The 22,811-nt window shown below is 48.3% G+C and overlaps 1 protein-coding gene across 4 annotated transcripts in view; it reads left to right on the top strand.

The window, feature by feature from the left end:
• The window catches only part of RAB40C (RAB40C, member RAS oncogene family), a 30,280-nt gene that overhangs the window by 5,114 nt on the left and 2,355 nt on the right, over positions 1-22,811 (top strand). For all 4 annotated transcript variants that reach the window (XM_084881750.1, XM_084881751.1, XM_084881748.1 and 1 more), the window contains 4 exons: positions 15,714-15,774; positions 16,315-16,375; positions 22,007-22,084; positions 22,371-22,593. In XM_084881750.1, the coding sequence (XP_084737876.1) occupies positions 15,714-15,774; positions 16,315-16,375; positions 22,007-22,084; positions 22,371-22,593 (423 nt within the window). The remainder of the gene's footprint in view (positions 1-15,713; positions 15,775-16,314; positions 16,376-22,006; positions 22,085-22,370; positions 22,594-22,811) is intronic.

The following is a 22,811-nucleotide window of genomic DNA, read 5'->3' as shown; positions in this document are numbered from 1 at the left end:
ACACAAGAGGCACTAACTAGCCGAAACCGGTTTGGCTCAATGAATAGAGCGTCGGCTTGGGGACTGAAGGGTCCTGGGTTCAATTCCAGTCTAGGGCATGTACCTTGGTTGCGGGCACATCCCCAGTAGGGGGTGTGCAAGAGGCAGCTGATCGATGACTCTCATCGATGTTTCTAACTCTCTATCTCTCTCTCCCTTTCTCTCTGTACAAAATCAATAAAATATATTAAAAAAAAAAAAAAAAAAAAAGGCACTAACTAGATGTGTGTTCTAAATGAAAGAGCTGCCTGTCTGCAGCATCCCCATTCTGCTGGGCACCTCACAACCCCTCCCAGTGCCTCTCTCCCTCTGTACTTGGCTGTGTTCTCATGTCTGGCTCTTGCCCACTTTCTGGGTGATTTATTGGGGTTTGCCTTCTCTCTGTCTGATGCCGGATTCTGAGGTGGGTGTTGGCCTGAGTGATAGGTGCTAGGCCCAGGGCTGAGCTTCTTGGCGCTGTTCCTCATCTAGTCTTCAGTGCCATCCTGTGATGCAGGTGCCATCACCCTCTCATTTTACAAATGAGGAACTAAGGCTCAGACCGGCTGAGAGCCTGCAGCATGGGGCTGGCGCCACTGTGTGACCCCTTTCTTCAGGAGTCTGGCAGTCAGATTGGTGGGAGTGACCTTCTTCTCACTAGGTATTCTATGCTCTTGCCCTCACCTCCACCCTGAGCCTGGGCCTGACTCCTCTCTCAGATGACCCCCCCCTAGTGCTTCCCTTTGCATTTGACTTACTTATTGTTAGTGCATCCCAACCTGTACGCCTTCCTTCTACTGGTACCTCTGTCCCTGGTCCTGGGGCTGCCTTCTTCCTCTGATTAGAATTAGAAACCTTCTTCCCAGGACCAGTCACTGAGACCCATTTTTTCCTTTCACTGCATTACTCCTGCCCTGCTCCCTCCCTCCTGTCTGCATCCAACAGAGCAGCAGAAGCCCAGAGCTTCCAGTCCCCTGCCAACCACGGGTTTCCAGAGAGGTTTCCAGAAGGCCACAAAGGGCCACACATAGACCCATCTGGACCTGTCTCCCCCTTTGTCAGAGGCACTCGCCTGCTGTGTGTGATGTTCTAGTAAAGATCAGCCCGAGTGGGGAAGGGGAACAGGTAACCTTATCTGCTTCAGATTATGCTAACTTGGCTGATTTGTAACTTGGACTGGTGTGGCCTTTCCTAAATTTTCAGAAAACAGTTGAGTAGGCAGAATATTTTTAGTGTTTAAGTTTTTCTCCAATCTTTAGCACTTTCTGTAAACTAAGCAGTTAACAGAGCAAATGTTCTACTGTGCAGAGCCTGGTCCCTCATTCAAGGTTGTGTGGTAATAGTGACACTGCTGTGTCGTGTTGTGAATATATGTAATGTCATTGTTCCCATTAGCAAGAGTATTTATGTCTTGGGTGATGAACTAAATAGAAATATGTTACAGGAAGTGGGGAAGATGAGAAAGTCTTGTAGGCATTTTCACCTCCTGTTCTGTATGAATTGCAGTTGGCAAAGTGTGAAGTTGTTGGTCCCTGAGAAGCTAGCCACTTACTTGTCTGGGGCGTGGGTGAGGAGGAGAAGGGATGGAGTTGTAGTTAGGCCTGCGTGGTGGACAGCACTATGAAGGGTGGCATGTGTCTTGATGGGTTGTTGTGGGACCTGCGGCCACATTAGTCAGGGCGTCCTTCATTGGGTGTTTGGAGAAAGTTGGGGGAGGTCTTATCAATGGTTGGCACCCAGGCTTGGAGCAAATTACAGGGGGAAAAAATGGGAGAAGAGAGGGGAGATGACTTGTGGGGCAGAATTTAGTGCCCTGGGCCCTAAGGAGCAGGATGTTGAGACTGAGTGCAGACATCAGAGACCACTAGGTGTGTGGAGTCATCATTAGGGCGGGAGGTGAGGGTGAATACAGTTAATAAAGTGAAGAGGGAAGCAAGGGCATGGTATCAGGAGACCAACATCCCAAGAGAGGATACCTTCCACTACAGAGAAGGTGTCCCAGCATCTTTTAGGAAGAACAGAGAATGGAAGAAGGCCCAAGTGCTGGAAAGGCAAGCACTCCACAGATTTTTAAGTGTCAAAGTGTGGACAGCTGGGTGCCAGATCTCTGGGCAAGTGAATAAATGTAAACCCTGGACAGAGATCTAAGCGGGGTGATGAGCAGGTGTTTGTGAGCCCAGGAAGCCACCAGGTGGTTCCTAGCTTGAGTAGCAACACTGTTGCTGAGGTGGGTCTGTGTTCCTTCTGGCAGTTCTTGGGGTCATTAGTTGGTTCGTTACAAGCCTGGATCTTCCCGGCAGCAGTTGTCTGTCAACTGGACCAAGGCAGGGTGAGTGCCTGCTACTCAGGTCTCTGCTGGGAGAGATGGGTGACAGCTTGTTATCAGGACTTAGTTGCTTTGTACAGCCTTGAGTGACCGAAGGAAATGATGATATCTGACAGGGTGCTGAGGTTCTGTGTTTAGGTCCAAGAATCACTGCAGAGGAATTGGGAGCTGTAACTTGGCAGCAGCAGTTACTGTCGTCCGCCCCCCCCTCTTGCCCAGGTACCATTGCTGGTATCCATCCCAAAGCCTCTGGGGATGCACCACTTAGCACTTGTTCAGTGAGTCTCCTCTAGTTACCTAATCATTTCGTGTTGATTTCTGTTTCCTATTTGGTCCCCTCTCTTCCTGGATCCAGTGTTGGCAGGCTTTAGGAGCTGAGCCTGGTTCTCTTAAAGATGCAAGGTGTGCAAGGGAGAGGCCTGTCCCTGGGCACAGATCTCAGGAATTGTGTGGCAGATAGTGCTTGTCAGCCTGCAGAAGCTGCCACGCTGTCTTGTGGCACAGATCTCCCACAATAGTCGACGGTCCTGAGTTCACGCTCACACTCATGCTTGCAAGCACACATGTACATGCACACTGCTCTCTTGGTTACTGGGGCAGGCAGTGACTTGGTTTGGTCCAGAGCAGCAGTGATCAAGCCCCTTGATGGATAAGAACAACTTGATGACAGTGTCATCAGTGGGAGTATTTTTCTTATTTTAAGTCACTTGGCCAGGGCCACAGGAGATTCTAATGAAACAGTGATTTTCAACTTTTTTTCATCTCATGGACACATAAAGTAATTACTAAAATTCTGCAGCACACCAAGAAATATTTTTTTGCTGATCTGACCAAAAAAAAAAAAAAGCATATAGTTTTTATTTATTTGCACTGGACAGCTATTGTGAAATTCTTGCAGCTCACCGGTTGAAAATTGCTGTGATGAAAAATACATGGAAAGATGTTTAACCTTAAAATTAAATAGGATGAAACACTCACCTGTACGTTTATTACAGAGTTGAGTCTGATAGCACTCAGCACTAAGAGTGCTCAGGGGTGTGTGTGGTGCTCTGTAAGGGACTCGGCAACATATCCAGAGCTTTAAAGCAGCCTTCCCTTTTACTTCCCAATTAATTAGAAATGTCTCCTGGAGAATAATAAGGGACATAACTAGAGGAAATCAAGGTTTTGTATTTGTTTATTAAAAAGAAAAATAGCCGAAACCAGTTTGGCTCAATGGATAGAGTGTCAGCTTGTGGACTGAGGGGTCCCAGGTTTGATTCCAGTCTAGGGCATGTACCTTGGTTGCGGGTACATCCCCAGTAGGGGTAAAAACAAACAAAAATAAAAACTGCAGTAGCCTAAGGGTCCAACAGAAGAAATATTCATAGGATGAGATTATTATACAGCCTTTAAAAGTGTTGGTTTGGAGGAATATTTAATGAATATTTAATGATATGGGGTAATCTCTGGTATTTTAAGTGGGGAAAATGTATGCTTAATTATATAGTATATCTATGGGTGTCAAATGAGAGTTATGGAGTGAAATACATGAAAACATTAACAGTGGTTATCTCTGTTTGGGGGTTATGAATAATTTTTTAAATGTCCTGTATTTCTCCTGTTTCTGTGTGTGGATGTGCTTGTTTTTTTTTGTTTTGTTTTTTTGTGTCTGTTTTTTTATGGACAGCAGGAAGCTTTGGTTTGGTTTGGTCTGGTGTGGTTTTTAAGGCAAAGGAAAAGCTCTTCCTTCACAGGAAACCAGTCCACAAACTGCTCTAGTGTTTCTCCCAAAACCCGGCATGCCAGTGTAGACACAAAGGCATTTTGAAATACATTAGGTAACTTCTGCTTTCTTTTCGTCCTTCACCAGGCAGCTCCCCTTTCTGCTCTGTCCTTAGTGACAGGCTTGCTCATGCGCCTGTGGTGGGAAAGTTGGCCATAGAAGGGCAGGCATCAGCGACCTGAAGATCATCCTTGTTCCCAGAATATCTGTGCAGTCAGCACGGTATGGATTGGGAGTTCACACCTGGCTTTGCTCTGTATTCAGCCCTATCTTGTAGGGTAATTCAGGTCCTCGTGGTCACAAAGCCTACTCATCTAACTCAGAGCAGGTCAATATGCTGTGGATTTACTTTAATATATATATATATATATATATATATATATATATATATATATATATATAATTGACATATACTTGATATACAAGAAAATACACCTGTTTTTAAGTATACATTTAAGTTAGATGAGTTTGACAAATTATATTCTATAATAATAAAAGCATAATATGCTAATTAGACTAGACAGCCGAACGACCTTCCAGATGTCCTTCCTGACGAAGTTGCTGTGGTGGGGGCTGAGGCAGAGGCAGTTAAGGGTGATGAGGCAGGCAGACAGAGTGGTTAGGGGTGATGAGGCAGGCAGGCAGAGTGGTTAGGGGTGATCAGGCAGGCAGACAGATGAGCAGTGGTTAGGAGCCAGTAGTCCTGGATTGCGAGAGGGTGCAGGCCAGGCTGAGGGTTTCCCCTCACTGTGCATGAATTTCATTCACTGGGCCTCTAGTATCTGTATAACTATTTCTCTAATTGATACCTAGAACATTTTCACCACTCCTAAAAGTTCTCTCCTGTCCCTTGGAAGTCAGTCCCATAGCCCCAGTCCCCATGGTCTGCTTCCTGTCACTCTAGGGTACTTTTTCCTCTCCAGAACTTCCTGTGAATCATACAGTATGGTCTTCCTTACTTTAGTTTATTTCACTCAGGATAATGTATGTGAAATTTGTTCATACCCCTGGTATTCATTTCTTTTTGTTCCAAAATAGCATTCCTTTGCACAAACATACCTTAATTTGTTTACCTATTGATACAGTTTTGGTTATTTTCTGACTTTGGCTATTGTGAATAATGCTGCTATAAACATTCTTATACAAATCTTTTAAACATTTTTTAAATTTTATTTTTTTGGTAAAATATGCATATTTATCATACATTTTTAAGTGTATGGTTCAAGTGGCATGAAGCACATTCTCAATGCACAAGTCCTTGTGTGTCTGCTTAACTTACAAGAACTTGCCAAACTGTGTCCTAAAGTGACTGTCATTTTGAGTTCCCACCATCAACATGTAAGAATTCCATGCTCTACACCTTGGCCAATGTTTGATGTTGTCAGTCTTTCCTTCTTTTGATCAATTTTATTGAGGTATCATTTATGCACCAAAAGCCTGTATCCATTTTAAAATTTGAAGTTTAATGAGTTTGACAGGCGTGCACACTTGAGAAACCATGGCCACATTCAGTCTTGTGCTCTTGGCATACCAACCCTCTTTGCCCCCAGACCTGGCAGCCACTGACCCTTATGTTATAGACTAGTTTTCATTTCTAGGGTTTTCTATAAATAGAATCACCATATGTACTCTTGTGTCTCTGGTTTCTTTATTTCTCCATTTTTTTTTTAGGTTCAGCCATGCTATTGTGTGCAGTTGTAGTTCACTCCTTTGTGTTGTATATAGATTTCACTGTGAGGACTGCCATGTGTTTATTCTTCTGCAGGAGGGCTTTTGGATAGTTTCTATGTTTGAGTTATTCTGAATAGTATTCCTATGAAAAGGATCATACAGGCACACCTCGGAAATATTGTGGTTCAGTTCCAGATCACCTCAGTAAAGCGAGTTGTAATTTTTTTGCAGGTGGAGAGTCTTGTGAAAAATGCACACTTGTGTAGAGCAATAAAACGAAGTCTGCCTGTACATGTTTTTGGTGCACATATGCATGCATTTCTGTCAGGGATACCATGGAGTAGGATTTCTGGGCTTTGGATATGCATATATTCAGTCTTAGTAAATATCACCAAACAGTTTTCCAAAGCAGCTGAACACTTTCTATCCCATCAGGTATAAAATTTCCATTTGCTCCACATTCTGCTTTCATTTCAGCAGATGCCTGTTTGGTTATTTTTGTTTCTTTTTTTTTTTTTTTAACATATTTTTAAAAATGTATCTTTATTGATTTTAGAGAGGAAGGGAGAGGGAAATAGAGATAGAAACATCAATTATGAGAGAGAATCATTGATTGGATGCCTCCTGCATGTCCCCTACTGGGGGTCAAGCCCGCAACCTAGGCATGTGCCCTTAGCCAGAATCGGACCTGGGACCTTTTAGTCTGTAGGCTGACACTATCCACTGAGCCAAACCAGCTAGGGCAGATGCCTGTTTTTTTATAACAGCCATATAGACTCCATTTTGTGTATCATCTTCTGTTGATTTTAACCATCTACAGTAGATATATATATATATATATATATATATATATATATATATTTGTATCCAGTTTATTTGTAATAAAAAATAAATAGTAGCCTTTAATTATGTTTATACTTGGGTATTCCTTTTTTTGTTACTGCTGTAACATTATCTTAGAGTTTTGCATGTAGGTTATAAGTCAACAGTCAGGTATTGAAGGACTGTGTTTGCTTTCTGCAGGCTCTAAGGGAGGTCTCTTTCCTTCCTCTTTCAGTTGTTGGCAGAATTCAGTTCTTTGCATTATAGTACTAAAGACCCTTTTCTTTGGTAGCTGTAAACTGAGGGCCATGCCAGCTTCTAGAGATTATTCTTCATTTGTGTTCCCCTTCTTCCGTCTTCTAAGTGAGGTTAAGTAAGGTCTCTCCCAGTCTTTGAGTCTCTCTTTTCTCTCTCCTCCTTCCATCTCATCTCACTGAATCAACCAGGAAAGGGTCCCCACCTTAAGGACTCAAGAAATAACATTGAGGCCACCAGAATAACTCAGAATCCTCTTCCTTCTCAAGGCCCATGACCCCCATCATATCTGCAAAGTCCCTGGCCCTGTAGGAAGCATGTTCACAGATTCCAGGAATTAGGATGTGGGCATCTCCGGGCTGTTACTCTGTTACCACACCTTTATAAAAAGTTATCTTGTTGTTTGATAGATTTTTATAGCTACAGAGCTGGTCAGAGGAGTGTACGTTTTCTATAATTGGTATTAGTTACTGCTGTGGGCCGAATGTATCTCCCCACCCCCTAAACTTCATATGTAGAAACCTAATCCTCAGGGCAATGGTATTAGGAGATAGGGGCTCAGGGAAGTGACTAGGTCTTGAGGGTGGAACCTCACGAATTGCATAGTGCCTTATAAACTCCACAGAGTTCCCTTGCCCCTTCTGCCTTGTGAGGACACAGCAAAAGGTCAGCCGTCTGTGAACAAGGAAGTGGGCTTTCACTAGACATCAACTTTGCTAGAACCTTATCTTGGACATCCAGTCTTCAGAACTGTGAGAAATAAATTTCTGTTGTTTATAAGCTCCCCAATCTGTAATATTCTGTTATAGAATCCAAGAAATTACCACAAACTGAGCACCTTAAAGGAGCACCCAGCCCTAACCAATTTGGTTAGTGGACAGAGTAGACTGAAGGGTCCCGGGATTGATTCTGGTCGAGGGCATGTACCTCGGTTATAGGCTTGATCCCTGGCCCTGCTTGGGCCATGTGTGAGAGGCAACCATTTGATGTGTCTCTTTCTTTTTCTTTCCCCCTACCTTTCATTCTCTCTAAAAGTCAGTGGAAAATATCCTTGAATATTTTAACAAACACAAAAAACAGCACCCAGTTATTAGCATATTAGAGGCCCAGTGCACGAAATTCATGCCTGGGTGTGGTCCCTAGGTCTGGCCGGTGATAGAAGCGCCAGCATCTGGTGTAGAAGAGCAGGTCCCAGCTGATCTCTGGGCCCTGGGCAGCACCTGGGTGCTAGGCCCCAAGTGCCCCCTCTGCCTGAGTCATGGTGCCAAGTCCCAAAGCAGAGATGCAGTCATTGTGGCCGGACACGCGGGCTGGGTTGCAGTGGCACCACATGGAAGCTGGATGGCTAGCACGCTCTCTCCAGGTTGGCCTCGCAGACCGGCTCCTGTGTAAACCCACAGGGAGCCTGACCGGCCCCTGAAATCCTGGCAGCTGTGGCCTGGCTCACCTGGAAGAGGCTGCATGGGTACAGATTGGGCACCCGGCACCTGAGCATGGGGGCTTCCCTAGTGTGGAAGCCCTGCACGCCAAGGGAGGTTAGCAGGAGGAGTGAGAGTGAGTTCAGCGGACGCCCTTCATTCTCACTGCACCTCCATCCCCATCACCCCTGCCCCCAGGTAGTAGGTGAGAGGTTGCAGGCCCCCTTTCTGCCTGATGCCACAGGAGGTTGGTCACTGCCACCCACTCCTAGTTCCCTGTCCAGGCCCAAGGCCCAGCCTCGATCTGGCAATCAGGGCCTACTGGCCTGAGGGAGGGACTGGAAGGTTGGCTGGCAGGCCCCATCGGGCAATCAGGGCCTGTGGGCTGGGGGAAGCCTCTGCATTGAGTGTCTTCCCCCTGGTAGTCAGTGCACATCATAGTGACCGTGCATTCTGGTTGTTCCATCATAACGGTTACTTAGGCTTTTATATATATAGATAGGTTTTTGGGAGGGTCAGAAATCTGGGCACAATTTAGCTGGGTCTTCACAGGGCTTTAGGGTTTCTCACAAGGTGTGGGCTGGGGCAGAATCCTTTCTAAACTCAAGTGGTTATTATCTTTCTGGCCATCCTCTTTTCTTGGCCACATGGGCCCCTCCAGAGGGCAGCTTGTTCATGGAGCCAGCAAGGGAGAGAATCTGCCTGCAGGAGTCTCATGTAAGGTGGTCAGAGGGGCCACCCATTACTTGGCCTTACTCAGGGTCAGAAGCAGGTATCAGCACCCACCACCCACAAGCATGAATGCCAGGAGGTGGGATCCTTGATCCACCTGAGAGTGCCTGCCGCACTGCTTAGTGTTGCCTCCTTAGGGCTGTACCCAGTTGCACGGAATTCACTGGGACATGGAATTCCCTTTTCTGTCCCCACTCTGTGGTATAGACATGTACCTTACCCTTGGGAGAGTAAGAGTGAGGCTGGTCAAGTGTCTCAGGCTACATGCATATCCGGAAGGACTGCCCGGACCTGTCTTGGTGGCTGGTGTGTGAATCCAGGGCACCTCCCCGCCTGTGTTATGGAAAGCTTTCTGGTTCCTAGAAGACCTGACATTCCTGTTTGCTATTTGTCTGCCTTTGGGAACTTATTTTCTCTCCCTAAGGAATAACACTAAGAAACAGCAGCTGCCTGTCTTGGGTTTGGGGGTGGCACCCTCATGCTACGAGTTAGATATCATGTTGAAACACAGGCATGCGCTTCATTCAGACATCCTGGCTGGGGCTGTGCTTCCCAGGAAGTGAGATCTGAGAACTGTGTAGAAAGCCAACAAGTTCGCCTTTTGACACAGCAGCATCTCCTGCCAGTGTGGAGGGGCCGAGCTGCACTGGAGCCTTCCCTGAAGTCACTAGGTGACCTCTGTTCAGCTGGGTCACCTGACTCGGCGTGAGGGACATTCACGGTCCACACTGCCCAGAGACGTTTCTAGTTCTATCATGGAGCTGCCGCAATGGGGAGAACCTGTTGGGAATGGTTTTCTTTCCCTCGGACACTAGCCAGCATTCTAGTTTCTGGTGCTCTGTTTAAACACTGCAAAGGAAAACATTGGTTAGCATTTTCTGTTTTCTTCTCTTTTTTTTTTTCTTTCTTTGTAATCCTCACCCGAGAATATTTTTTCCTTTGAGAGAGAGTAGAAGGGCGTGGGGGTGGGAGGGAGGGAGAGAGGAAGAGAGAAGAGAGGGAGAGAGGGAGAGAGGGGGCGGGGAGAGAGGAGATGGAGAGAGGAAGAGAGAGAGAGAGATGTGAGAGAGGTAATATCAATTGGTTACCTACTATGTGCACACTGACCGGGCTAGGGAATGAACTTGCAACCCAGGTATGTGTCCTTGACCGGGAATCAAAACCACGACCCTTTGGTTCACAGGCTGATGCTCTAACCATTGAGAACACCAGCCAAGGCTTCTGTTTCATTCTTTTTAAATATTTTTTTATTTCAGAGAGGAAGGGAGATGGGGAGAGAGAGAGGAAAAAATATCAATATTGAGAAAGAATCATTGATCAGTTGCCTCCTGCACACCCTTTGTGGGAATCAAGCCCACAACCCAGGCATGTGCCCTGACCGGAATTGAACTGTGACCTCCTGGGTCATAGGTCAGTGCTCAACCATTGAGCCACACTAGCTGGGCTTTTAATTATGTTGGATAGTAGCTTGGTGATTACACACATGCTGCCTAGGCAGTTGGCATCCCTCCTTGCCTGCTCCCTCCACTTTGGTCCAGGTGGACTCTGGGCAGGTTTGTGGGAAGTGCCCTCACCTGGAGGACTGCTAAGTTGTAATAGTGGTCCTCATTCTGACCAGTCCCTGCTCTCTCTGAACAGTAGAAAATTGAACTTTAAAATATCCAGCAATCTTGATTTATGCACCCAGAACAAAGCTGAGGGTGGATCTCAGGCAGTTGAGCAGATCTCTGAGAATTTTTTGATTCTTGTTCATGTGTCTTTGTTCCCTTGCCCTGATTACCTTGTAATTTCCTAGGGCTTTAGTGGGGGTGGGTTTACTTGGGGTCTGGTGTCCTGTGTCAGTGCTAACAGATATGCAAGTATTGTGAACATCTAAAGGAAGGGACGTGGAGGAGGAAATTGTGACTTCTAGCCTACTCTGTCTCAAGACTCCTGGAGGAACACTGTGCCTTGGCTTCAGCCAGCAGAGTGGCTGCTGTGCTGTGCAGACTAGCTGGCCGGAGAAGAGTGGATTGTGCAGATTATTCTTTATAGTCTGGCCACATGACCATGGGTGTCCCACTCAGGTGGTCTGTGTCCCAGTCTCGAGTATGGGAGGGCGGGTGAAGACAGAGCTGATGTCCTGTTTGTCAGTGCCACCCAGCCCAAAGCCTTCTTCCCATGCCTCCCCACGACTCTGCTTACAGCTCCTGATGAAGTGGGTCTCAGTGAGCAGGAGGGGTGCCCTGGGGAACTCTCCTAATCACCAGGTCAAGGGTGACTGTCAGAAAATAAAGCGACTTTCTAGAAAATTGAGACTTTAATGATGATTTTCGTACCATTCCTCCTTCCTCCTCCACCTCCTTTCTCTGAATTTGTACTTTGAAATACCTCTTCGAAGGACAGCAGTCAGCAGGCAGATAATTATGATGTTCCTGCAACTTCAGCCTCCGTCAGCATTTTTCTGGAGCCAGTGATCTGCTTCCTGCTCCTCCCTGCCTTGGCTGTTGTCAAGGGACAAATAGGGTCATGAGGGATGTCACTGGGACATGAGGCCAGCGATGCAGGGGCATGGTGTGGGAGGACGCCAGCATGTGCCGTGCTGAGCCCAGGCGTGTCCTTCTGGCCCACGGTGTGGCAGCATCCCCTTTACTGTTCTTAAAAGAAATGAAATTCGTAAATAATGTATTCTGCTTCTATTTAAAACTAAAGTAGACGTGCACATATACATATACCCGAAATATAAAGGGGAAAGAAAGGGTGCAAGGTGTTGTAAGTCATTTGTATTTCAGTAGTTCAGTGCTTGGACACAGTTGTGCTAAATGCTGAGAAGATGACAGTTACAGTGTACCTGGTGTGGGTGTCACTATAGGTGATGAGACTTCTCTTCTCTCGTAAATTTATGAACAAAACCCTGTCTCCTGTGATTTGCAAGGTGGTGGCAGCCCTGAAAAACATGGCACAGGGCAGCTTGGCATCAGGAGTCCATTAGCTCCTGGAACAATGCCTGCCGTATAATAGAAATTCAGAAAGTAATTCATGTCAGGTATTCATTCCCTTCAGAAACCCCATGAAACAATAGAAAATGCATTCTTAAAAACTTGCCATCAGGTGAGAGAAGTTGACAATTTGGGAAGCAGGTGCCATTGTCACAGTTGAGTGCAGAGAGCTAAGGCCTGGGCTGTGAGGGGCCAGCATGGATCCTGTAGCTCTGGACCTTGCACCCCCTGTCTGCAGGCCCCTCTGAACTCAACACAAGGAGGACCGGCTGAAATAAGAGCAGGGGGTGCATGGTTGGGTGGCCCACAGCAAGGACACAGAGGTCTACCCTCAGAGAGTCAGGCACGGTGGCAGCCAAGTGTCTCCATTCCAAACGAGGAGACCTGGCTGCCCCTCATCCTCAGTGCTCAGGTAGGAGCCTTGTGGCAGCAGACATCAGTCAAAGAGACATGAGCGCCATACTCCTCAAGGTTCCTGGCAGCTTTACTAGTATTGTAAGCCCAGGTCACAAGACAGAGTCACTTGGAACTTCCCATGGTTTTTTTTTTTTTTTTTAATATATTTTATTGATTTTGTTCAGAGAGGAAGGGAGAGAGATAGCGAGTTAGAAACATGGATGAGAGAGAGTCATCGATCAGCTGCCTCTTGCACACCCCCTACTGGGAATGTGCCCGCAACCAAGGCACATGCCCCTGACCGGAATCGAACCCGGGACCCTTCAGTCCCCAAGCCGATGCTCTATCCACTGAGCCAAACTGGTTTCGGCTTCCCATGGGTTTTTAATCCTCACCCGAGTATATGTTTTTTATTGATTTCAGAGAGAGAGAAACATCATTGTGAGAGGGAAACATTGATCGGTTGCTTCCAGTACACAGCCCAACCAGGGATTGAACCTGTAACTTGGGCATGTGCCCTGACCAGGAATCAAACCTTCATGGGACGACACTCCAACCAACTGAGCCACACCAGCCAGGGCTCCTACAGGTTTTAGGATCTCTGAGGAGTGAATGGACAGCCAAGGGCCACCGCAGGTGAGGAAGACATTTGAGAACCTTAACCTTATAATTAATATTGTCTGACATAAAGAATTACTGCATCCAAGAACAGGATGCTCTTAGAAAAGAACATTCCAGAAAACCAGAAAGCTTTTAAAATCAAATTTAAAATAACAGAATTTTAAAAAATATCTTAGAAGGGCTGGAAGATTAAATTGAAGGCATTTTCCAGAAAGTTGAACAAAATGATAACGTTGGAGGAATAGAGGAGAAAACTGACCATTAGCCCAGGTGTCACTCTCTGGCTAATGGGAGGCCAGGATGTGGGACAGGACAGAGGAGCATGTAGTTAGAGAGATGAACTGGGGACCTGAATTGCTCCTGGGTTCCCTGCACAGACAGTGAAAAATACCCCAGAACACTGGACAGATTAAGCCCTGAAAGCTTTCATAGTGAGAAGGGCTAGGAATCAGAACCACACTCTTTTCCCCTGAGAACCTCTGGTCACCTGCTGGTGGCCTCCCATATCCATCCAGGGAGCGTCTGCAGTCCTAGGGTCTGAGACCTCGGCATCCCTTGTGTGAGCTGCTTCCGTCCCCTGTGCACCAGCAGTGGTTCTAGTGCCCATAGCTGATTCTGTTCTCAATGGTCATGCCTGAGCTGTACAGGGTATTCAATTTTTTTCAACTATTTTTTTTTTCAACTATGTTTTTATTGATTTTAGACAGAGGAAGGGAGAGGAAGAGAAATAGCATTGGCTGCCTCTTGCATGCCCCCTATTGGGGCATACTGTTTTCTGGGTGACTGCCCTGACTGGGAAATTAACCTGTGATTTCTTGGTGTATGGAATGACATTCAACCCACAGCCATGCCGGCCAGGGCAGGATTAAATGTTTTGAATGAAGCCTCTGGTCATTGTTTTTCAAAATGGGTGATTGAAATTCTTCAGCAACAAATCTTCAGACCAAAGAATTGTCAGAGCTGAAGTTTGGTTGCCACCTATCTTTGTTTACAGCAGGGAGATTCTGTCTTCCTACCTGCCTCTCTCTGTGGACTTGCTATATTTATATTTTCTATTAATTTATAAAGCACACTGTTATTTTTTATCCAGATTTGGGATGTGGCGGGGTGGGAGACAGAATAAGCTTGAAGAATATACTTGAATTTTAATTTTCAATATCCAAGTGAGTGTGTGAGCCGAGGAGTTCTCCATGCATACCATCTCCTTCTCCCCTTCCTCCCCTACCTGCCCCACCACACTTTGCTTCTTGGCTCCCCGGCAGTCCTCAGCTCTCAGCTGGACCATGCTCTCCGCTATGTAGGGACTTGCTGCCCACTTTACTCACACTGGTGCTCAGCCTTCCTGGGAGTGTGCATGCTGGAGCCAGGCATGGAGGCCGCCTTTCCTTAGAGGCCCGGGCTGGCACCAGAGGGCTCCAGAGAGCACAGTCACTCTGAGACCAAAACTGGTGTCGTTGCTCAGCCATCAAACAACTTCAGCTTTTCCTCTGCTGTGCTCCCTGAGAGTCTTGTTCTCTAATGAGCCCTCTGACCCAGTGTAGGTGGGTAGCTCTGCAGCAGAAGGGGTGTTGGGAGGACAGTGGCCCCTCCTTGTACCACTGTGAGCAACTGTCCCCACTGGTCCCGTGTGTGTGTTTGGCAGTGTTGAGCAGAGCTGCTGGAGAGCAGGGATGGGTGTCCTTTCTGACCCAGACCACAATTAATGACCTGATGTCTTGGGTGGAACTCAGGTACATGGGTCTGCAAAGTGCTGGATGTGGGAGGGAGCCCAGAGGCGGGTGGAGTGCGGGAGCCTTCTCCCTGTACCCTGTCCCTCCTGAGTTCTGAGCCTGTGTGGCTGGTTTGCCACGGGGAGGCAGATCTGATATTGCCTAGAAGATGGGCACCCACACCCAGCCTTCCTGGAAATTACCCTCATGGGGTCCCTCTCACAGAAGCTGTGGAGACAGGATTGAGAGGAGGCAAGTCCTGGCCAAATCTGTCTTTCCTGTTTGACAGAATTCCAGGAGCTTCCACCCAGAGAATCTGGTTTTCAGGAGATGAGAGCTGGGGGAAGGGCCAATGCTGAGACGATATGGTGGAGGCAAGCCTGAGTTTTGTTTCTTCCTGATGAATAGTTCTTTCACATGAAAATATGTGCCAGAGAATCTCTCATTTTAAAAACTATTGTGGTAAAATATACATAAATGAAATCAGTTGAAGATCTTACCTGTAATGTAACATGTCCAGCACTGTCCCTGATCTACCAACTTCTCTTGGACTGATTTTTTCCCATAAAAGTAAAAATATTAAAAGCTAACAATATGGCATGCATAGGTTCTGCAGAGAGCTCTCCAGAGAAATGGATTTAGAAATTACTTTACCCTTAATGATATTCTAGACACACTCTGATTGTCAGTACTTAGGGGCTATGGTGAATCCAAGAACTCGGAAATTTCTCTACTTGAGACCACATAAAGTAGGTCAGTTGGAGATGAGCCGTCCTCCTGCAGGCCTGCTGAGCTCTGCTCCTGTGCATCCTCCCTTTGACTGGCGCAGCAGTGCCCAGCACGTCTGGGTCCCTGGGCTGGAGCCACAAGAAGGCTCCAACTGGGGTTAGTCTGTTCCTCCGTGACTGACTCCGCCAGCCTGTAGACTGAGTGCTGGCGAGGCGGATCCTGGCAGGCTCCTCTCCAGGCGTCCCCTTCAGCCGCCCTTTTGCTTTCTTGCAGGGATCGACTACAAGACGACTACCATCCTGCTGGATGGCCGGCGGGTCAAACTGGAGCTCTGGTGAGTCGGGCTGTGTGTGATTGCGGGCTGGGGGACAGCACTTCCGAGTTTTAGCTGGAGCCTCAGAAGCTAAATGAAGTCAGTCAAGAATCCTTAAAGGAGCAGGAAGGAAGGGGTCCTGTTAACATTTTAAGTGGAATAGCTGTTAAAGAGGTCCTGTGTAAACATGGAATGGATTCTGCTAAGTGCTATTTGTTCTGATAGAGCCCGGCTCCCTTTACCCATACTCATTTCCACATTAGCCACAGCCTCCCTTCGCTCCCTCTTACCGGGCTATACATTTTCCAGAGCCTTGAAGTTGAGATGTGAATTCCCATAGGTGTGGGATTCTCCAGCCTGGCACGGTGGTCTCCTAGAGCAGCGGTCTCCAACCGGTAGTCCATGAGATCCGAAAGGCTGGTGACAGCTGTCCTAGAGCACTCAGGCCCACGAGGTTGGCCAGTGTAAGCTGTGGAGGGGGCAGGAGAGCATTTGTAGGGATCACGCTGCGCATGCCAAGGTCCCACAGGACACATCCCACTGACTCCCCCTGTGTTTCAGGGACACGTCGGGCCAAGGCAGGTTCTGCACCATCTTCAGGTCCTACTCCAGGGGCGCACAGGTAAGATCAGCATACTGCCGGCGTTGCTCTCCAGAGGGACCCCATGTGTGTGACTCTTAACAAGTTTTTATGTTGGGACATCAGGCTTCCATTAGGCTGCCCTTTGAGAGAGGAGCCTCAGCTGTCAGAAGGCACCAGGTCCCGTCCCTCCCCTCCCCTCCTTCCTACTCTGAGTTTCCACCCAGTACTGTGGAGACTCCACTTAGTCACCTGGTTCACTAGGAATCAAAAGTGACTTCCCTGTCACCCTGAAGCGAGGAGGCTGCTGGGGCAGCCAGGTCCCTCACAGGGCTAGGGCTCCCAGGCAGGCTGGGCTGTGTTCCTGATCAGGACTGTGGGGACTGAGCTTTGGAGCCACTCTGGGATGCGCTGCTCACAGAGAGAGGGCGTTAGCGAAGAGCAGGAGATGGGGGCTATCCAGGGGCTGCCATGGAAGTATACCCAAGTTTGGGTCAGTGTACGGGGTTGCGAGGGCACCCTGAGAGCTGTACAGGGGCATTCTGGGGGGGAGGGGGATGTGGGGGCTCGTTTATCCTCTGGACTCCCCAACTGTGTTCTAAGGAGAGGGAGAAGCAGTTGCAAGAACCGGCCAATGAAAGGCTGTTGCTGCTGTGACAGTGTGAGGATTCTGATCAGTCTGGTCTGTAATTCAGAACAGGCCATGACCCACCCCCACAGATTTCCGGAATTGGCAAGGAGACCCCCAAGTTCAAACCTGCTCTACACACCAGGCAGGGTCCTCCACTGAGAGCAGCACTCCTGTGAGAGGGGACACTTGGGCGGGTTTTGGGGCATGAACTCCAGGTGGGTCTGCACTCAGCAGAAGCAGGGGCTTCCTGTCACCCCCTCACTCTGGCTTGGGCTCGGGGAGCACCATGGGATGTCTTTTTAGCTTTGTTAGTCAGAATGGATGAAGACTGCCTATTTGGCACTCTGCACTCCTGCTGATCTTGCTGCTGCATGAGACCCGAGGAGGCTGAGAGGGAGAGAAGTCTGTGGCAGGGGTCTGGCCGAATCTGCTTAGGTTTGTTAGGGACCCCCACCTGTGCCTTCCTCCAGGGCCTTCCTCAGTAGGGGCCTTTTAGACATGGTGGGAGGTGGGAGAATCTGGATGTGGCCTTCTTCTCTCCTCAACGGGGGTGCCGAGGACTCCCAGGCTGGGCTTGGCAGCACTTGTCCTGGGAGCATCTGCAGAGGTGTGGGTGATAGCACCTGGAGCCTTAGCTTGATGGCCCCTCAGCGTGTGTGGTGTTGGGGCCTGTACGGGTGGTGCTTCATCTAGCAGTTCCCCCTGGAGCAGCTAATCCAAGGTGTGGATCACAGCGTGGGGACATTAGTCAGCACCAGAGGTGAGGTTGAATGGCTAGAACTGCCTGCGGAACCCAGTGCCCTTCAGATGAATGCATCCCACGGGTCCCTTTCTCTTTTTAAAGAAGTGACTGCATGTGTAATTTTATACAGACAAGAAGAGGAGAAAGCTGTGGTCCAAAGGTGCTATTAGCCTGAATGGCGGGATGGCTGAGTTCTGTTGTCTGCCTTCTGCTTTTGAGCATCTCCTAATTGTCTACAATAAACACATACTACTTTTGAAATAAAAAAGAAAATGAAAGGATACGGGTAGTTCTTGGGCTGTGATAATGAAGGGCAGTTGGGAAACCTTAGAAAGGCACTGAGATTAAGTCTGAGAGGGCTCATTGGATCTGCGCACTCTGACTATGAACGTGGGACAGTCTGAAGACACTTGTTTCGGTTCAGCTAATTGAGGACACCCAACAAGCTCGGGCATTTGCCAGCATGTACAGTGTTTCATGGAAGCAAACACTGAGTCACTTTCGGTTCTCTCCAAAGCATCCAGTCCAGTTGGTTGTGTATTTGTTGTTGCTCTTGCTTTAATTCTGGAGGTTCTTGTCAGTTCTGGGCTGAAGGAGCCAGTTGCACATTTCGGGCCTGAGTGGTGATTGGTGGGTTCTGAGCTCAACTCTGCCCTCTTGTGCTCTTACTGCATGGCCTGTTCTGTCCTGTCCCTTTCCGTCCTGCCTGATGGTGGCAGCGCGGAAGTGAAGGCAGCATCCAGAGTAGACCTCCTGGCTTTGCTGCTGTGTGGCCCCTGATGGTACATTGAGTTGCAGGACCATCTTTCCCAGTCAGGTTTTATATTTCCAGTCACTTTCCCACCCTTGGTTAAGACTGGAGAGACCTTAGGGGCCCCTCAGGGCCCACATTACAAAAGCCACCACCAACCTGACTGCTGTCATCTGTTCTGCAACAGGACTGTCTTGTAGTTCTTACCGTGAGAAGTAAACTTTCTTAAAAGTTTTTATTTATTTATTTATTTATTTTAATTTCAGAGAGGAAGGGAAGGCGGGGGGAGAAAAACATCAATGATGAGAGAGAATCATTGATCAGCTGCCTTCTGAACATCTCCTACTGGGGATCAAGCCTGCAGCCCAGGCTTGTGCCCTGACCAGGAAGGGAATCAAACCGTGACCTCCTGGTTCATTGGCTCAACCACTGAGGAACACCAGCTGGACAAGAAATAACCTTTCTGTCACTGACCTCCTATATGCATGACCCTTGTTTTGTGTTGCCGAGATCTGATGTGGCCACTCATGGCCCTGGGAGGCTAGTGCCTCTGCTGCTGAAGAGAGCAGGTCCCCGGGTGCAGTGTGCTAAGAGCTGGAGATGGGGGTGGGGTGGGAGTCCTGTTTAGTTGAGGGTTTGGGGTCAGCAGGAAGAGCAGGTCTCCTTCTGGAGAGAGATCAGTTTGTCCACACAAAAAGGGGTTTCAAGGTGTGGGGTGTGCACTTAACCATTCAGTGAGTGCAGTTAGGACCGATCAGGTGGGTGGGCATATGGCTCAGGGACCATTGAACAGTTGCTCCTCATTTTCAGTGCGTCACTTACTTCTGGGCAGAGCCTGAGTGCTGTGGGGCTGGGGCAGAGGCTTCCACTTGCAGCCTGAGTTCCTTGGGAGCTCCGCCATAGAAATGCACGACACATGCCAAAATTGGATTGAATTTTTTTGGTTTTTTGTTAAGCCTCACCTGAGGATTTTTTTTGTTTATTTTTTTATTTTTAGAGAGTAGAAGGAAGGGAGAGAGAGACATCAATATGAGAGAGACACATCAATTGGTTGCCTCCTACACGTACCCTGACCAGAGCCAGAGATCAAATCTGCAACTCAAACATGTACCCCTTGAACCTGAGACCCTGCAGTGTGTGAGTAGATGCTCTAACCACTGAACTACCGGCTAAGCTAGTTTAAGCTTTTCAATGTTATATAAATAAGCAAAAGCGCCGAAACCGGTTTGGCCCAGTGGATAGAGCATCAGCCTGCAGACTGAAGGGTCCCAGGTTCAATTCCAGTCAAGGGCATGTACCTTGGCTGAGGGCACATCCCCAGTAGGGGGTGTGCACGAGGCAACTGGTCGATGTTTCTCTCTCATGGACATTTCTAGCTCTCTATCCCTCTTCCTTCCTCTCTGTAAAAATCAATAATATATATATATATATATTTTTTAATATATTTTATTGGTTTTGTACAGAGAGGAAGGGAGAGAGATAGAGAGTCAGAAACATCGATGAGAGAGAGTCATTGACCAGCTGCCTCTTGCATACCCCCTACTGGGGATATGCCCGCAACCAAGATACATGCCCTTGACGGGAATCGAACCTGGGACCTTTCAGTCCCCAAGCCAACACTCTATCCATTGAGCCAAACCGGTCCCGGCTATATATATATATATTTTAAAGAAACTTTAAAAAATAAATAAATAAATAAATAAGCAAAAGCAAGAGGATAAGCCCTCATCCAGCTTTTCAAAATGTGGTTACATCCTAGGAAACATTTTCTTTGTGGTGTGTTCTATGTTTATATTTCTATTTTAAAATACCATACTGCCCTGGCCAGTATGGTTCGTTGGATAGAGCATCAGCCTATGCACTGAAAGGTAGCAGGCTCCAATCTGGTCAGGGGCACATACTTGGGTTGCAGGCCCTTGTTGGGGTCCATGCAAGAGGCAACCAATAGATGTATCTCTCTTACATTGTATCTTTCTCTCTCTCCCCTACCTCCCCTCCCATTCTCTTTAAAAAAGTCAATGGAAAGAACATCCTCAGGGGAGGATTAACAAAAAACAAACACCATATTATACACATTATTTGGGATCCTTGCTTCTCACTGTGCAGTCTGTTGTGCACCTGCCCAGGATCAGCATGTATGCACCTCAACTTATTCAGCAGCCCCCTCTGCATATGCAGTGTGTCATGCTGTGCTGAACATCTGTGAGGCTGATCTTTGGACACGTTCTCCGTCATTTCTTAGGGGATTTGGAGGGTCGATGGCACATCTCCATCCAACCCCAGAGCAGAGGGCTTTGTTCCCTGCTCCCCGAGCAGCAGGACTCCCTCCTGCTACCCCATGGTTCCCTTCCAGTGTTATTCTCTGTCCCATCGAATGGTTTGTTCAGGTGGGCTCCAGGTAGGGGGTCTTTCCTTCTAATCATAGCTCTTCCTCCTGCGGAGATAGGCAGCTCTGTTTGTTCTATATGAAGTTTTCCGTCCAGAGGGCCACTGGGTGGGCATTCAGTAATTTCTACATTCCTCTTAACAGGACCTGGGGGCTACGTTTAAGTCTTCCAAAATTTGAAGAACATTTTTAAGGAGAAAGGCTTTAAAATCACTCGTTTTGAGATGGAAAAGTCCTGTGCCTTCCATCTCAGCTGCACTTTTCCTGTCTCTGTGTTGGGAACATAGGCTCAGTGAAGACACGGTGGGGCGGGGAGGGTTGTGAGCCTGCTCCCGAGCCTGTTCCAGATGGGCAGTGTGCGGGTCTGGGGCACTCTCTGGAGTCACTTTCCTACGGCCTCTGACAGGTCACTGCTGAGACATCCCGAGCAGATGGGGACAGCCTAGAGCTGAGCTCTGAGTAATTAGTCTCTGAGGGATGTGACAGGAAAGTCTGTAGCAAGCCCTCTGCTGGCCAGTGGAGCTGCACATGCAGCTGCTGGAGTAACTGATGTCCTGCTCTGCAGGTTTGGGCTGGAAAACTCAGGAACACCTTTGCTCAGCTCCCCTGGGGCCCCAAGGAAGAGTAGAGTGTCAGGCAAGTCGTCCACATCTGCCTACCAGGATTATCCACAGGGCCTACCCCACACTGTAGATCTGCATGCATCTGCTTTAGCTCCCATGGCTTTCAAATGGTCACAGGATGGTGCCTCCTGTGTACTTGGAGGAAAGGGGTTGAAAAAATGCCACTTCTGCCCTAGCCAAGTCCCCAAGGGGAGGGAGAGGGCAGCATTGAGCCTATGAGATCCTTGACCATGGATGACATTGCTGCCACCCCACATAAGGGTGTCCACGGCCACATGGACCTGGCCAAGGCGAAAAGACACAGTGTCCAACACCAGAGACCCCTCTTAAATATGACAGGGAGTCTCACAGTACATTCTCCACACTGCCATGTGTTCAGTAACCTGTATAATTCCCTGAAAGGTATCTGGCTGTGCCAAGTGTCCCTGCCCTGCCTGTCCTAGGAGGAAGGGTGCATGTCCATTCCGGGGCTCATGCCAAAACAAGAGGCCTTCATCTGGCTGACCCCTCATCCTCGTGACACCCTTGTCTTCTTTACAGGGGATCCTCCTGGTGTATGATATCACCAACCGCTGGTCCTTCGATGGTATTGACCGGTGGATCAAGGAGATTGATGAGGTAGGTGTGCACCTGTGGAAACCCCTTCCATGGTCATCCTCCCTAGGGCACATGTGCTTCCATCCCCACAAGAGCCTTTGTGGCCCCCATTTGCTGCTGCTCTCGTGGCCCCAGCTCTGTGCGTCCTTTCTTGCATCCATGGCACTTGAAGGTTGGGGTCTCCTGCCTCAAGAGGCCATGCTCATGGGTCTGAGCCCCACCTCATCATAGAATTGGGATGGGGACAGCCAAGAGGGGGGCATCCCGGGTTCATACTTGTGCTGAGTCTTCTGCCCCGCCCTCCCAGCATGCACCTGGGGTCCCCCGGATCCTGGTTGGGAACCGGCTGCACCTGGCTTTCAAGCGGCAAGTCCCAACAGAGCAGGCACGCGCCTACGCAGAAAAGAACTGCATGACCTTCTTTGAGGTCAGCCCGTTGTGCAACTTCAATGTCACCGAGTCCTTCACTGAGCTGTCCCGCATCGTGCTCATGCGGCACGGCATGGAGAAGATCTGGAGGCCCAACCGAGGTGAGGTGCAGCTAGTGGGGCCACCAGGGCCTGAGACCTGAGTGTGGATGCAGTGGACAGGCGACCCTTCAGAGGTCGTGGTCCCTCCCAGGTGTCCAGACTCCCCAGTTGTAGAACTTCCACAGCATGCTGCAACTAAACCAACTTGCCTCCTGCGTATGCTTTATTTGGGGGTCCCAGAGCTTTGGGAGAGGACTGTGCCTTACATTCCGATGATG

This window comes from Pipistrellus hanaki (genome assembly GCF_964339955.1).
Source record: "Pipistrellus hanaki genome assembly, chromosome: 4".
In the NCBI taxonomy this organism is placed as follows: Eukaryota; Metazoa; Chordata; class Mammalia; order Chiroptera; family Vespertilionidae; genus Pipistrellus; species Pipistrellus hanaki.
The sequence above is the reverse complement of the archived record's forward strand: the minus strand, read 5'-3'. Positions and strand labels throughout refer to the sequence as shown.